The sequence below is a fragment of the Gekko japonicus genome, unplaced genomic scaffold, assembly GCF_001447785.1.
Source record: "Gekko japonicus isolate JY-2015 unplaced genomic scaffold, Gekko_japonicus_V1.1 scaffold923, whole genome shotgun sequence".
NCBI lineage: Eukaryota > Metazoa > Chordata > Lepidosauria > Squamata > Gekkonidae > Gekko > Gekko japonicus.
In genome coordinates this window covers 308,727-324,319 of record NW_015171530.1, presented here as the reverse complement: position 1 = coordinate 324,319, position 15,593 = coordinate 308,727, and the positions used below count along the sequence as shown (strand labels likewise).

The following is a 15,593-nucleotide window of genomic DNA, read 5'->3' as shown; positions in this document are numbered from 1 at the left end:
TTCATTCCCCCTCTTCCAGCACTGAATTTTAGACTCAAGTGATTGTCAACCTCCAGGCGGGGCCCAGAGTTCTCCCCGAATGACAACTGATATAGAGACCACAGAGATGGGTTCCTGCGGAGCAAATGGCAGCTTCGGGAGGCAGGCGTTGCGGCATCACGTCCCTGCTCAGCTCCCTCCCTTAACTCTGCCCTCCCCAGGCTCCACCCCCAATAGGGTTCCCAACCTCCAGGTGGTGGCTGGAGATCTCCTGGGACGACCACTGATCTCCAGGCAACAGAGATCAGCTCCCCTGGAGAGAATGGCCCATTTGTGGAAGGTGGACTCTGGGACATTGTACCCTACTGAGGCCCCTCCCCCCTCCCCAAACCCCACTTTCCTCAGGCTCCACCCCCAAAGCTCCAGGAATTAGCAAGAGAGATATATTGGTATATCCCTCAAGCTTCCTCGCCCACCCTTGCTTCACCAACCCCCACATTGTTTTCCTTAATGACCTGTGTGCTCACATGCCCCAGATTCCAGAGAAAACCAAATGTGGGAGGGTGAACTGCGGCATGTGTGAAATGTTCCCTTGAATGTATTTTATTTTTTTGCAAGGTAGTAAAATTTTCCTTCTCTTGTTCACCTTTCCTGTGTTCTTATTCCCTCTGTCCACACTCTACCTTCTGACCCCCTCCCCCTCGTTTCCCTTCCCCCCAAATCTCTTTCCTTCCCCAGTGTTCCAGTGAAGGTGGCATTTGGCTGCCAACTTGCTCCTGGCACCGAAATTTCCATCTTTGGAGCTGGGAGCCAGCATGATTACACTACATCCATCCATCCATCCATCCATCTCATGTCTTCTTCCATTCCTGAACCATGCAAAACAGGAGCACGTGGATGGAGACAGTGGAGGGAAGAGAGCAAGAGAGGGAGAGGGAGGAAAGGAAACTAGCACAAAAGTGTGAGACTGAGAGAAGCAGCAGAGGCCCATCCAGTCCTTCTAGGGACTTAGATACCCAATAAGAGACAATGGGGGAAAAGTTAAGATGGGAAGAAAGAAAAAAACAACCCCACCAAAAACAAAGAGCCCTTCTTTCCACATTCTCTTTCTTTGCCTTTCTCTCCTTCTCTCTCTCCTGGGCCCTCTTCTTCTCTCCATCCATCCATCCATCCATCCATCCCTCCATCCCTCCAATTCATCCATTCCACCAGTGACTCATCCATCCATCTTCCATCCACTGCCAAATTTCGACAGCAAATAAAACTCTTTAGATATTCCATGTTTACAAGAAGCTGCCGGAGAAAAGCTTCCCCCGCCCCCTGCGGAGGAGACGGGGAGTATGTTTACATGTTTGCTGGGACCCAGTGGACGGAACCAGCACAAAGACGAGAAGAAACACTTCTTGGGCTCTTCTGCTCTCATCCATCCTGTTTACAAAGACAAACTTAAAAAAATAAAAAAGGAGATGAGAAGGCGGGGCGGGGGGAGAGGAAGAACCAGCGTCTTTGATTGGTTTAGGAGCTGGATAGGCTGGCTGGTGATGAAGAGCGACCGGGCGCTAAGGAAGAGAAGGAGGATCGTTCAGGGGATATTTGTTTGTGTGCATAAGGCATGAAGAGAGGCGTGCACTGTGAAATTCACCATGCAGCCAGTTAACAAGAAAGAGAAGAAAGAAGGTCAGTGGATTACAGTCTGGGACATACGGATATTGCTGCATGTAAGCTGGGCGCTGCGTGTGTGTGTGTGTAAGAGGCAACGGAGAAGAAAGAACAAGTCCAGAGTCTTGTGGAGGAAAGAGCTGCCTGTTGGAGGGTGTCACTGGAAAGGTGGAGTTATTGGTGAGTTGAGGGAACAAGACAAGTCCAAAAAGGGAGGAAGAGGAGACAGCCCCAAACGCCAGAAGAATAGCCAGAGAGTTGAGGGGGGTGGGTAGGGTTGCCAACTCTGGGTTGGGAAATTCCTGGAGATTTGGTGGGTGGAGCCCGGGGAAGGCAGGATTTGGGGAGAGGAGGGGCCTCATCATCTAACGCCACAGAGTCCACCCTCTGGTGCTGCCGTGTTCTCCAGGGGAACTGATCTCTGTAGTCTGAAGAGAAATTGTCATTCTAGGAGAACTCCAGGCCCCACCTGGAGCCTGGCAACTGGGGGTTGGGGGGACGCAAGTCCCGTGAATGAAGCAGCAGAGAGTGTTGTCAGGCAGGGATCCCGTTACGTGATCCATAAAGGGTTCTTCCTTTTCCCAGACTGGTGCAGGGATTGTCAGCTTTTGGTCTGCGCAAAACTCCTCCTTTGTGCCGGGAACACAAAAGCTGATCTGGGTCTGAAAGCAGCGAGGAAAAGTGGACCGGTTCTCTCCAGCCTCTGGCTATTCTGGTCTGAGTCCTCTTCAAAGACAGCAAAAATAGCAGGCAGGGAGAGGAGGTGGCTGGCAAAGAAAAAGAATTCAGGCCTGTTTTAGGGCAGACCACAGCAAAAATAGCAGGCAGGGAGAGGAGGCGGCTGGCAAAGAAAAGAAAAGGCCATGCCCATTGAGGCCGGGTAAGAAAGGCATGTTTTATCGAAGGCAGCAGACCACAACGGCCACAGGAATAAGCTGTGTGAAGATCTACAGCCTGGTCCCATACACGCTTGCTGGGTGGTTAATCCCCTGGAGTTCAGTGGGGCTTAATTCTGAGTAAGTGTGTTTGAATGATGCAGCCCTAGCAATCAGAGCATTAGAAGGAATGCACGGGCCAAGGAAGGATGTAATGGGGAAGGCACATAATCCAGAAAGGGAACCTCCAAAGAAAGTGATCCAAAAATGTGTGTGCACACATGCATAGGACAAGGGCTACCTAGGAGATATGTGAGCCTTCCACATTTCTGAGCAAACAGATCAGACGTAGTGACGAGTGTGTTAATTTTCCCCGACCATGTGTGTGTGTGTTAAATATACCAGCTGAAGGAACAACAGAATGGGAAAGTGCTGGGCAGAGGAAGAGACCTACACACATGCACGCATTACACCTGCATGTTTGTGCCCACAAGAATACCCGGCGGGAACTACAGAATGGGAAAAGCACATGATGGTAGAGGGATCAATCGTCAACACCATTCGGAAGCCAAAATTCAAAGAAGCTGGAGGAGAAAGAAGGAAGAGAACCACCCAAGGAGAGAGTCTTCTTGGCTACCAAATACCCTCTGGCGTGACAGAACAAAAAAGGAACAGATGGAGAGACGCATGAGGTTGGTTAAAACCATTGCGAAGGAGGACGGTGAATTGTTACCCTAAAAGGAACGGAGAAGACAGAATTTGGGGGAGCAGAGACAGAAACGGGCACCTTCCGACTGGAAAGCAGCAAAGGGGAAGGAAAGGAACGCCTCTCGGTGAGCAGATCCAGAGAATGCAGGACGGCACTGTTGGAGAAGTGTCTGCTGACGGCAGGAACAAACAATGCTAAGTCACTGAGGGAGGAATACTTGAGCGAGTGTACACGCCATACCAAACCACAGAAATAATACAAAGGGCCTCATGGACAACTGTGTATGCTACCGGATGGGGAAAATGGGGGTGGGGGGGAAGGGCACCAGCAAAGAATTGTGTGTGTGTGTCAGACACGAATTTACACCCGGCACAATGTGACTTTAATTTTTTTTCCCCTCAGACTGTTACATAATGGGATTTGGGGGGGGGGGTTGATCCGCTGTCCTCCCCTTTTAAAATCTGTGCTTGGCGGGAAGGGCACAGGGCTTTATTTAGGGTGAGGGGGCTCCTGAGGCTCCCTCCCCTTTTAATCCCATCTGCACGACTTATTAACCTCTGACCTTCCCTCATCCATCCTTTCTTTAAAAAACTTGCCTTTTCTTTGATGGGTGCATGGTGTAGAAGAAAAGGCAATTTTCCCCCCCTCCACTCTGGGGACGGTTAGCCTCCGGGTGGAAGGGGATGGAAGGACAGGACTGTTGTATTTTGGTGTTGAAATGCAAGTATTCTATCTGCATGTTTTTATATACTTATACTTGGGGTGGGGAGGGAAAAGTGGCAGGGAGCACAAAGGGAAAGGGAAAGATCTTTTGAAAGAACAAGGATCAGAAAAGCGGAGTTTGGGATTAGATTCAATCCAGAGGGCTCACACAAGGTTTCAATGGACAGAAATTTGGGGAATCAGCAGAAGAAATGTGTGGAAGGCTTGGCTAGTGGTGAAGAGGAGGACCCTGTGAAGGTGAAAATGGGGGTCAAACAGGCAGGAAAAAAGGGGGTAAAGGGAGAATTACGTAATGTGAGGAGGGACAGGAGACCAGATGATTTTGGAGGGAGGCAGAAGATCATAAGAGATCATGGTGCTCAGTTTAGACAACACTAAGGATAGAATCAAGACTGGTAACCACAGATGCCTGGCTCCCTGAAGGGCCTCATCCATCTCTCTCCTGGCTGTACCTTCCCGGTTGCCAACCGAAAGGCGAAAAAAGAGGGAATGTAACCTGTGGGATTGACCAAAGAGTCCACTTGGGAGCAAGGCCTGGCCTTTTGCCCCCTACTCAAAATGACCCTGTGGGAAAACAAGCTGCTAAGCCAAGATTTAAGATGAAACGAGGGTTCAGGATATGTGTGTGTGTGTGGGGGGGGGGCTCACTATTGCCTCAAAGCTATCTTATGCTAGCTCCCCCCTCCAAAAAAAAGATTCTATAAAATGATGTGTTGCCTCCAGTTTTACCCTTTAACCTGGCTCTAAACACCAACCAGACCTGGGGGGAGAGGGAGTACTAGAGGAATGGGATACTTAAGGAGGGAAGGACTATGGAACGGTGTGTTTGGAGTACAGGGTGGGGGCTGGAGGACTGGTTTAGTGGGTGGGGAGGAATTTTACATTTACACATATCAGCCGTTGAATGAAAAACCACGTAACCTATATCTTTGACATGATGCTTGATAGATGTTTTCATATTTGGGGAGGGTGGGTAAGGGCAAAGTTTTGGATTTTAGGGGAACAAAATGAGATTTATAGGGGGGGGGACAAACAAAGAGGGATATTTTATTTTCTATTTTCTTCCCCCCATCCCTTGAGATGCTATTTCTTTAGATTCACGCTTTACGAAGCACTGAGCACAACTCTGAAGGCGATGGCAGCGTAGGGCAATCCGGGGGCCGATCCGTGCTCCTCTGCTGCGCCATCAGACTGGAAACGCAACTCGCACCTCACTCTAGCCTGTGAGATGTAGAAGTAGGACTTGTCTTAATGTGGAGGTCCATTTTCCCCCCAAACATTCCCTTTTAACAGTAAAGCACAGCTCATCACTCCCTACATGGTGCTCATCCCTTACTCAATGCTGACCAAAAATGGATCGGTGTTTTGTACACACGAGATTTGCTGTTATTTATTGCAGTTCGTTTTCTTTCATTTCCTCGTGTTCCGCATCGGTTGTGCCTGCTGATTTCATTTGAAACTGGAAAGGATGAGGGAGGGGTCTCTCTCTCTCAGCACGGGACCAATCCAGTCCTTTCACACTCACTTAACAATTCTGTTATTTTTGGAGGGTTCGTCAAAGATTACGAGTCCTAATACCAGTTTGTACAAAGGAATGGCGGGTGGGAGTGGGAGAAGGGACATGATCAAATTATAAACTGCTACAGACTTTTGTATCAACGCATGAATCGAGTGAATAAACTCAGATGCATGAAAACCAGTGTCTTGCTAGTTTTTCCCAGAAAACTTCCCCGATGGGTGGGGGGGAATCACCATGGTTTATCCTCACTAAGGCCTTTTCCTTTTTTGAACCCTCCAATTTCCATAATCCAGAAAACCAAATTCTGCTACTTATTTAGATATAATGGACATGGGCCTCGACCACACGGGCAGGAAAATGCGGGGGGGGGGGGGGGGGAGCGTGGCTGTTTGCTCCGGAGCAAACTAATGCTCGACTGTGCGATCAGGCGTCGGGTTGAGGTCCCGCCGAGCTCCTGTGGTTAGGGGGGAGGTGCCGTTCACACGACGCGGCAAAGAAGCGGAGCGGTGCGGCAAACGGGGTTGTGTTTTTTAAAAAAACCTGAAATATGCGCATGCTCCGTTGGGTGCTTGTACGCATCCGTGGAGACTTGGGGGGGGGGAACCTTTTTGCAAGGGGACATGGGCGGGCGCTGGAACTACCACCGGAAACGCGATCAGACGCCTGCCCTTGCCCTGCGGTTTCCGGAAACTAGTACCTCCGAGGTACTAGTTTTTTACCCCACATCTTCGGCGGGAAGCCTCGGGTGCGCCACGGGAGCTCTACGCTTCCAAGATGTGGTGGTGAGATCGCGCCCGGAAAATCCGCCTATCTTCCGTCTCTCTAGCATGCCTAATGCTCTGAGTGACCGGGGCCATGGTTAATCTTTCATTATTTATTTTGCTTCTGCCACCTTTAGAAAGTTACTGTGCTGCCTTGCTTGATGCCCCTTCTGCTTTGGAAGCGAAAACCCAACATTTATGGGGGGTTTTATACAGCCTTATTTCCCCACTATAAGCTTTAATTAAACAAAACAAAACAAAAATGCAAAGATCCTCACACTGCTGAGTTCCGTATCAAGATTTCAGATTCCACACATTAGTGTCGTTCATTCGATAAACACACCTCTCGTGACAGTGAGGGCTCCAAGGGGAGGAAGGGGGGGGGAAGGAAGAAGAGCCTATTTGCATGAAGGCAAAACAAATGAAGGCTTTTTTTTTTTGGTTCTGCTTCAAGAAGGGACCATCCAAAAGACAAGGGAACCAGAAAGCAATTTTTCCTGACACTGGGAAAGAACAGTGGGTTAAATCTTCCACCTCTTGTGATATACATGAGGGTTCTGGTATGACATTCTGGAGCAAGGGTCCCTCATGTGGTGCCCGTGGGCATCATGCTTGCTGCCTGTCAATACCTTTCCTGGTGCCCACCAAGTGTGTTTTAAAAGTGGGTGGGGCACTCGCCCAGCAGGGCTTTTGACTGGCCACTGGAGATCAAGTTGGCTGGGCAGACTGAAAGAGCATTGTGTCAGCAAAGGCTGCCACTACGCGGCTGGTTTTATTCTTTCGCTCCTCTTTCCCAGTGTTTTTTTTTTTTTAACTTTCTTCTAACCTGCACCTGGGCTTCCTCTGTGCCTCCTGCTGCAGCCATTTTGTGGTTGTGCCCACCACCCCTTATCTGAATTCCAAAATTGCCGATAGGCTCAAAAAATCTGGAGCTCCCTACTAAGGGGGCAACAACACTGGGCAGTTTCTGGCCCAGGAGCTGCAGCATCATCACTGACTGCAAGGCTGTTTGGGTGGGTTTTTGTGTGTGTGTTTGCACTCTTGTCAGCCTACAGCACTAATGGATTTATACAGGAGATCTCTCTAGTGGATTTGTCCCTAGGTTAATTAATGCACTCTCCCCTTTAAAGCCGCTCCCCTTTAAAGTGCACTCTCCCCTTTAATGTAGTTCCCCTTTAAAGTGAGGTTTGTTCAGAAAGGATAACCCTGTGCCCCATGGATCAGATCTCCAGTATATCCCCAACAGTATTCAAAACCCATTGGTGATAGTGCAGTCAGCTCTGCCCCCTTACAGACTGACTTGGATCATTCACAGGTCACTGGCTGTCTTTAAGAGTACACCCTACCCACCCAGAGATACTTTTCTTTATTAAAAGATTCAGGGCCGGCTCACTCACTAGGCGGACTAGGCGATCGCCTAGAGCGGGCCGGCCCTTAGGGGCACCAAACTGCACCCGGCCCCGTACTCTGGGAGTTTCTTGATTATTTGTGTTTTTCATTCTTCCTAAAATGCATTTATTTTTGAAAATTGGTGGGCGCGCCGGTGGGGGGGGGGGGGCGCCAGAAGGGATCCCCGCCTAGGGTGCAAAATAAGCTGGGGCCGGCCCTGAAAACATTTATATCCCACACTTCTGCTTCGTTCAAGGCAGTGTACAATAATCTAGTTTCCATAGTCCCCTTGGAATGCAAGTCACAAACTGGTGACCTGGAGTGTGCAGAGAGGGGCCAGGCTTCAGGTGGGACCTGGGTATCCCCCCGAAATACAGCTCATCTCCAGACTGCAGCTCTTCTGGAGAAAACGGATGCTTGGGAGGTGGGCTCTGTGGCATTGTACTCCACTGAAGTCCCTCCCTTCCCCAGGCGCCATCCCCAAATCTCCAGGAATTGCCCACACTGGAGCTGGCAACTCTACACTCCTCCATCTCCTGCCAGTGGCCAGAAGGGACCTGGCAGCCCTACGTGTGCAATGGAGACTTTTTTCCTCAGTTCAGTCCCGCTTACGTCTCTGCCTCATCTCTCAGTATCGTTAAATTTTTGACAGTGGGGGTAATAAAGCTGTTTCTGGCCTATACCACTTGTGGGTGAGGGACTCACACGTGATAATGCTTACACTTTTAAGAACTCCCTGCATTTGTGAAGCTACAATGGTCAGAAGAAGGCTAAACCTGAATTCTTCTTTGCTATTTAAAAAAACACCTCCCAACTTTTAGGTGTAAAGTTATTGCCCTTCCCTTCCAACGTTTAACGAGAGAATCTCACACCTGATATCAGAAAGGGTACAGTCCGGGGAAAATTCCCTGCCTTCATCCACTGTTTGTACGAACTAGGCCAAAAATGCAGAAGCATCCCGATTTAGTAACATGAAAATGACTGCATAATAATCAGAGAAATTGACTTGCTACTTGCTACCCAGTGTCTCCGTGGTGTAGAATCCAGGCCTGAAGCACTCAAACCCTGCTACAGTGGGGCTTGATCATATTGGACATTTCCACACGGGTTTTTTGGCCAGCGTGTAATGATTTCAAGTTATAAGTGTGCGTCCCTTCAAATGGTTGGTAAGTTTCAGAAGAACAAGGGGGGTGAAAGAGGAAGATGAGTGAATGAGGTGACTGAGAGTGTATGGGCGGAGCTAAGAAGTCTGTGAGTGGAGAGAGGGAAGGCACTGTGTTCAGTCAGCAGCTAACTGCCAGTTGTGGTCAGTCTAAAGTAAAGGTAAAGGTTCCCTTGCTCGAAAGCCAGTCGAATCCGACTCTAGGGTTGCGATGCTCATCTCCGTTTCAAAGCCGAAGAGCCAGCACTGTCCAAAGACATTTCCGTGGTCATGTGGCCGGCATGACTAAACACCAAGGCGCACGGAACGCTGTTACCTTCCCACCGAAGTGGTACCTATTTATCTACTTGCAATTTCTTGCTTTCGAACTGCTAGGTTGGCAGGAGCTGGAACCAGAGATGGGAGCTCACTCCATCATGCAGCACCCAGGTCTCGAACTGCTGTTACCTTCCCACCGAAGTGGTACCTATTTATCTCCTTGCAATTTCTTGCTTTCGAACTGCTAGGTTGGCAGGAGCTGGAACCAGAGATGGGGGCTCACTCCGTCATGCGGCACACCCGGGTCTCTAACTGCTGAACTACCGACCTTCCACAACCACTTGAGCCACCGCAGCTCCTGTGGTCAGTCTAAAGGTCTTGCTCGAAAGCCAGTCGAATCCGACTCTAGGGCTGCGGTGCTCATCTCCGTTTCAAAGCCGAAGAGCCAGCGCTGTCCGAAGACGTTTCTGTGGTCATGTGGCCAGCATGACTAAACACCAAGGCGCACGGAATGCTGTTACCTTCCCACCGAAGTGGTACCTATTTATCTACTTGCAATTTCTTGCTTTCAAACTGCTAGGTTGGCAGGAGCTGGAACTAGAGATGGGAGCTCACTCCATCATGCAGCACCCGGGTCTCGAACTGCTTCCACAGCCTGCATTTCAGCGTCTTAACCACTTGAGCCACCGCAGCTCCTGTGGTCAGTCTACAGAGTCTTAAAAGCAGTCTTCTAATTAGAATCCCATATTAGTGCTGTGATTCTAATGGAGAAAATAAAATACTTTAGGGGGCATACTAGTGACTAGAGAGAGTTAAAATCTAATATTGTCAGCGTATTATAAGAGTGTGAGATGAAAAATTTGACAGAAACCTGAGTTTAAAAAGGAAAGATTTAACTGAGCAACATATAATAAAGACTGCAGAAGGTACATTCTGAAGAGAAGGAAGAGGAGTGATTGAGTGTGCTCCTCAGTTGGAAGGAGTGTTCCCTCTAAGCTGAGTTAGTGTGAGCTAGCTCACAGTTTTTTAGCCTCTGGCTCACACATTTTTGTCTTAGCTTAGGGAGGATGGCTCCAGAGCAATGCTCCTTCTAAGTTGTGGAGTCTTGTGAGCAGAAATTCTACCTTGTGAGCTACTGGCATTAAAGTTATGAGCAAGCAATTTGGCTACTGCATAAATTAGTTTGTTCTGGCGCCATCATTCCTGAGAAACTGCGAGGTAGCTCACACTAACTCAGCTTAGAGGGAACACTGGTTGGAAGTTATTAACATACATTGTTTTATTCATTGAAGAGACAAGTTACAAAACATTTTGGAACCAATACGCTTGTCATGCAAATAAAGTTTTATCTTGTTTATTGTTAGTTATATGCTTTTTAAAATATAAGAGTCTTATCCTCAGGATCACACAGTTCAATGAAGGAGCCTTAGAGCTTGGGCACAATAGTGTGGGAAAGGTTAATTCATAAGACTGGAATTAAATTCCTGGTGGCAGTGTTACATACCTTGAGAAAAAGAAACTACAAGAAATGTAAAACCACATCACACACATGAAAAGAGAGGTAGCGTGACACAGGGCTTGATGTTGTTGGGCAATTTTCTTTCCTGCTTTCCCTGCGGCATCACTGTGTGCATTTGTGTACCTCCCAGGGTTTCCTTGGCTTCTCTCCAACTCCCTTTGCTGCCAAGTTTTGGGAAAGATTGCAGTAAGGCCTGGATGGCTGCTGTGTGCGTGGGAAAGTTTGGCTTTCCCTGCCCACATGGCAGCCATTTTCCATGACCCTGTGCCCATGGTGACCATTTCTCCCCCCGGAGGGCGTTTTTTTTTTTTTAATCAGCAATTGCATATCATTATATTGATATACCATTATAGCAATGTGTACCAGCATACCATTCACAGCTGTTTTCTTTTTTAAAGTAAACTTCTAGACCTTTTCCTTGCAAAGATATAAGGGGAAAAGCATCTCATAGAATCACAGAATGTTAGAGTTGGAAGGGAACTTGCAGGTCATCTAGTCCAACCCCCTGCACTCTGCAGGAGCATAGCCGAAAGATAGCCCTACAACATACCCGAAAGATGTTTCAACAATGAAAGGGGCTTGTCACTAGAGACTTTTTAAAAAATGAAAGCCATGAATTCAGATAACCTGATACATGTAATTATAATGTTCTATTCTTTCCTATTTTTGTATTTTGTGTGTGTGTGTGTGTATGCCTGGAAGTCATGGTTGACATCTGGCAACTCCTAATGGAGCTTGGACGTTTCAGAGAGCTGGTTTACTATTACCTGCCTCTGTGTCCCAGTTCTGGCATTCCTTGGAGGTCTCCCTTCCAAGTACTTGCCAGGGTCGGCCCTGTTTAGCTTTTGAGATTTTTAGGCTTGCCTGGCCTATCCAGGTCAGGGCATTATAATGTTATATTGATATAACAATAGTCAGTTGCCCATTTGAAAAACACCTGGTGGCCTAGAGACAGGGGTCTGATAGGAAAACTGCAGGGAAACCTGTCCTGTGGAAGCCCTGATGTTGCTGGGCTACATTGGCAGCCACAGCCACAATGTGGAAACCACCACCGTCTTCCCTGACAGACTCTTAGGCTGTAGTTAAATCATGAGCTTCCAGCCGTTTTCAGCTCCCACCCACATCCTGGCTATTCTTCCACATCTTTCTATCAAAGCCTTTCAAAGACAGCCAAATGCAGATATACAGATGATCACACGGTTTTTATTTTTAGCAACTCTCCCTCTTGAGAGAAAGCCTCTTATTGCACAACGTCTGTTTTTATATATATATATATATAAAACACATACAAATTACATACAATTTGGGGCTGTGAGGGTGTGGCAGTGATATTGTGAACACTGATCCTCCCCCCCCCCCAAAGGAGACAGTGTGGGACATTCAAAGGAAGCAAGGACGAACAAATAACCCAGCTAGACGGGTGTGGGTGTGGTCCCACCCCACTCCTATGTGGCAAAGACAGCTCATTTGGCTCAATATACAAGGATGATCCCTCCGGTACGGCTGCCAAGTCTCAAATGCCTCCAAACCTGCCTCTTCCAACATGGCTGCCCAATCCTGCTCTCACTGTCCATTCTTCTCTCCCACTATCTGACAAGTAGTCTTATGGCGAATATGAAGAATTAACTTCGGGGGGGGGATTGAAAAGGCATGGGTAGATCCAAGATGGCCACCATGTCACTGTAAACCTAGCCATCACTGGTAAAAGAAAGATCAGATAAGGGAAATAAGCGTATGAAGCAATATGGCAACTTAACCTACTGTCTAAATGATCAGGAAAAGAGTAAAGGATCCTATGGGCCTAGAGTGACCCTCCCCCATCTCTACGAGCTACTGTAGACCCAGTAGGGGGACCTGGTCTCCTGGTACAGCTCCACTGCTGCCCAACACACCAGGAGAAACTGGGGGGCCAAAACTGGGCCACAGAACCAGAAGTGGCAACACGTGAAGTCACTTCCAGTTATACAATCGGAAGTGATGTTACGGGGCCAAGTAACACATTGCCCTGCCCCCAAAAGCTCCCGGGAGTTGCCTATCCTCAGCTGGAGACCCCCAGATCATAAATGAGACAGACAGAAAGGTGAGCCACATCTGGCCCCTGCCCCCAAGAAGTTTCAGGGCAGGCAAAGCTTTACTTCCAATAGAGATGGGGAAATTACAGTAAACAAGATGGCTGCCAACAACAGCCAGCATTTACCTCACAACCAAGTCCTAGTGCATGCCTTAGAAAGTGTAAACACATGATTATGGGGGGAGGGGCAGAGGAAATCAGCAGGTTTCAACCAAGGTCAGCCTGAAATCGCGCATAAACGCATGGGAAGCGTGGCGAAGCCGTGAGAATAAGACTCAGTACTGCCATCGCAAAATGGTTTCTTCTCCACTCCCTCGGAGAATCCCTCAGCTGTGCAGCAAACACAGGCAAAGGTGACAGACAAGGTAATATAACAGACATTCTGAAGGCAAAGCATTGTGGGAAGAAATGTGGATCGGGAACAGAATCCCAAGGAGCTGCTTCCACATGGCACCTGTATGTCAAGCATTTTTGCGGTGTGGAAAATACTGTGAGAGAGCCCCATCTAGGCCACTCCTTGAAAGTGGATGCCCAATGGTTAAACTAAAATGCCAGATATAATCCCAGGATAGCGCGCCATGAAATACGGGACCTTCTGCGGAAGCCACAAGTAAGGCCAGCTTATAAAGTTGTATAATATTAATTTTCAAGCTCTCATTAGGATATTCAAAAGGAAATGGCTGATCCATTCTCTGCCTAGGTACGGATATATTTGGTAGAATTCTTCAAAAGATAGGGATTCCTGCTTGAAGGGTTACTTCTACATGTCCCTGGAAAACATGCAACTAGGGCAGGAATCAACAGGGCTACTCTCACAAGTGAATTTTGTTCTACCAGTGAAGACACACCTGTGGTGTGTAAGGAATAAAACCACAAGGCCCAGACAGCCTTTAATTTAGCTGCTCGCAAAATGGTGGATCAAATTTCTCTCCCATCAGATCACAACTGAGGTAAAGTCCTCCCCATCGGCTGATGTTCTAGAGAGGATAAAGCAGTCTGGAAATGAAGGAAGCAGGAAGAATAGGATCCATACCGTCATCTCACAAAGCATCATTGCAGGGCGGGGGCTGTGTGAGGATTTGGGGGGGAAGGGGAGGCGTTGCGGCAATCAAGAACTGCAGCACAACTGGAGTAGCTGATCTGAGGCAAAACCCCATCCCGGCTTGGGGAGGATTGGCTGCTGATTCCAGTGGAAGCTTGAGGAGGGGAAATGACGCTCCTTCCCCTGCACCGCCACCTCTAAAACACTATTTCCTCTTTGCACGTTCGGCTGCGTCCAAAGCTGCCATATTGCATGAGGCACAGATCAAGTGGATGAGGCTGATGAGACTCTTGGTGATGGCGATGGGGGTGGAAACCCACAGTACCAGGCGATAGAGACCCACAGGTCCTGGCAGGACTGGAAGGTACAAAGAAAACAAAAGAAGAAAACATAGGGATTCAAGATAAAATGGCCAAAATCATACTGCCCCTGTACAGATCTATGGTGTGGCCTCATGTGCAGTTCTGGTCACCTTATCTCAAAAAGGACATCACAGAGGTGGAAAAAGTACAGAAGCGGGCAACCAAGATGACTAGGGGGCAAGAGCCCCTTCCCTATGAGGAAAGGCTGAAGAGTATGGGACTTTTTAGTTTAGAAAAGAAAAAGCTAAGAGGGGACATGACAGAGGTTTACAGAATTATGCACGGGGTTGAGAGAGTTGACAAAGACCACTTTTTCTCCGTCTCCCAAAATCCTAGAACTTGAGGGCATCCAATGAAGCTAATGGGCAGTAGACTCAGGACAGAAAATAAGATATACTTCTTTACACAGCAAGTGATTAAAATGTGGCATTCGCTGCCAGAGGATATAGGCATAGATGGCTTTAAAGGGGGTTAGACATAGTCATGGAGGATAGGCCCGTCAGTGGCTACTAGCCATGGTGACTAAAGGCAGAGCTATTTTTGGGCCAGAACGCACCGGAACAGTGTTCCGGCTGCGATCCGGCTTGGCCACGCCCCCTGCTTCCAGCAGCCCACAGTCAGGCCACCGGAGCAAAAAGAAGCAAGGTGGGTTTCCCCAGCCCACCCGCTAAAGGCGACCGGGGCCTTGCTGGTGCATGTGTGTGGGGGAAGCGGCAGCAGCTTGATGGGGAGGGTCACAGGGGTGGCGGGGGCTTGATTGGGATGGAGGACTGTGGGGTAGTGGGGCCATGATGGGGGGCCCTTTCCCGCTGGCTCCCTGCACTTAAAGCGAGTCCCTTTAAGTGCGGGGAGCTGGAGGCCCCTGCCCGCCTGATCTCCAAGTGGAGATTGGGCGCGTGGCCCGCAGCCACCCCTCTCCCTCCTCTTTCTCAAGAGAGAATGGAAAGGGGTGGCTGCGGGTGTTGGGGCTTCTTTCCTTCTCTCTGTTTCTCTCCCTTTTTCTTCTTTCCTTCTCTCTCTTTCTTTTCCTCTTTCCCTCCTTTTTTCTTCTCTCTTTCTTTCCCTCCTTTCCTTCTCTCCTTCCTTCTCTTTCTTTCTTTTGCTTTCCCTCTTTCCTTCTTTCTCTCCCTTCCCCCTTCTCTCTTTCTTTCCCTCCTTTCCTTATCGCCTTCTTTCCCTCCTTATTTCCTTCTCTCCTTTCTTTCCCTTTCTTTCCCTCTTCCCCTCCTTATTTCCTTCTCACTTTCTTTCCCTTCTGAGCCAGTCTGGTGTAGTGGTTAAGTGCATGGACTCTAATCTGGGAGAACCGGGTTTTATTCCCCACTCCTTCACTTGCACCTGCTGGATGACCTTGGGCAAGCCATAGTTCTGTCAGAGATGTTCTTGAAAAAAAGCAGTTTCTGTCAGAGCTCCCTCAGCCCCACCTACCCACAGGGTGTCTGTTGTGGGGAGGGGAAGTGAAAGGAGTTTGTAAGCCGCTCTGAGATTCCCTTGGGTAGTGAAGGGTGGGGTATAAATCCAATCTCTTCTCTTCTCCTTTCCTGCTCTCCTTCTTTCTTTCCCTC

At 48.6% G+C, this 15,593-nt stretch overlaps 2 protein-coding genes across 2 annotated transcripts in view; one reads left to right on the top strand and one right to left on the bottom strand.

Moving 5' to 3' along the window:
* The window catches only part of PRRT2 (proline-rich transmembrane protein 2), a 5,451-nt gene extending 5,409 nt beyond the window's left edge, over positions 1–42 (top strand). Inside the window, exon 3 of the mRNA XM_015419525.1 lies at positions 20–42. Within this exon, the coding sequence (XP_015275011.1) occupies positions 20–42 (23 nt within the window). The remainder of the gene's footprint in view (positions 1–19) is intronic.
* Positions 43–11,754: 11,712 nt separating this feature from the next.
* CDIPT (CDP-diacylglycerol--inositol 3-phosphatidyltransferase) overlaps positions 11,755–15,593 on the bottom strand; it is a 14,307-nt gene continuing 10,468 nt past the window's right edge. Inside the window, exon 6 of the mRNA XM_015419535.1 lies at positions 11,755–14,023. Within this exon, the coding sequence (XP_015275021.1) occupies positions 13,872–14,023 (152 nt within the window). The 3' untranslated portion in view covers positions 11,755–13,871. The remainder of the gene's footprint in view (positions 14,024–15,593) is intronic.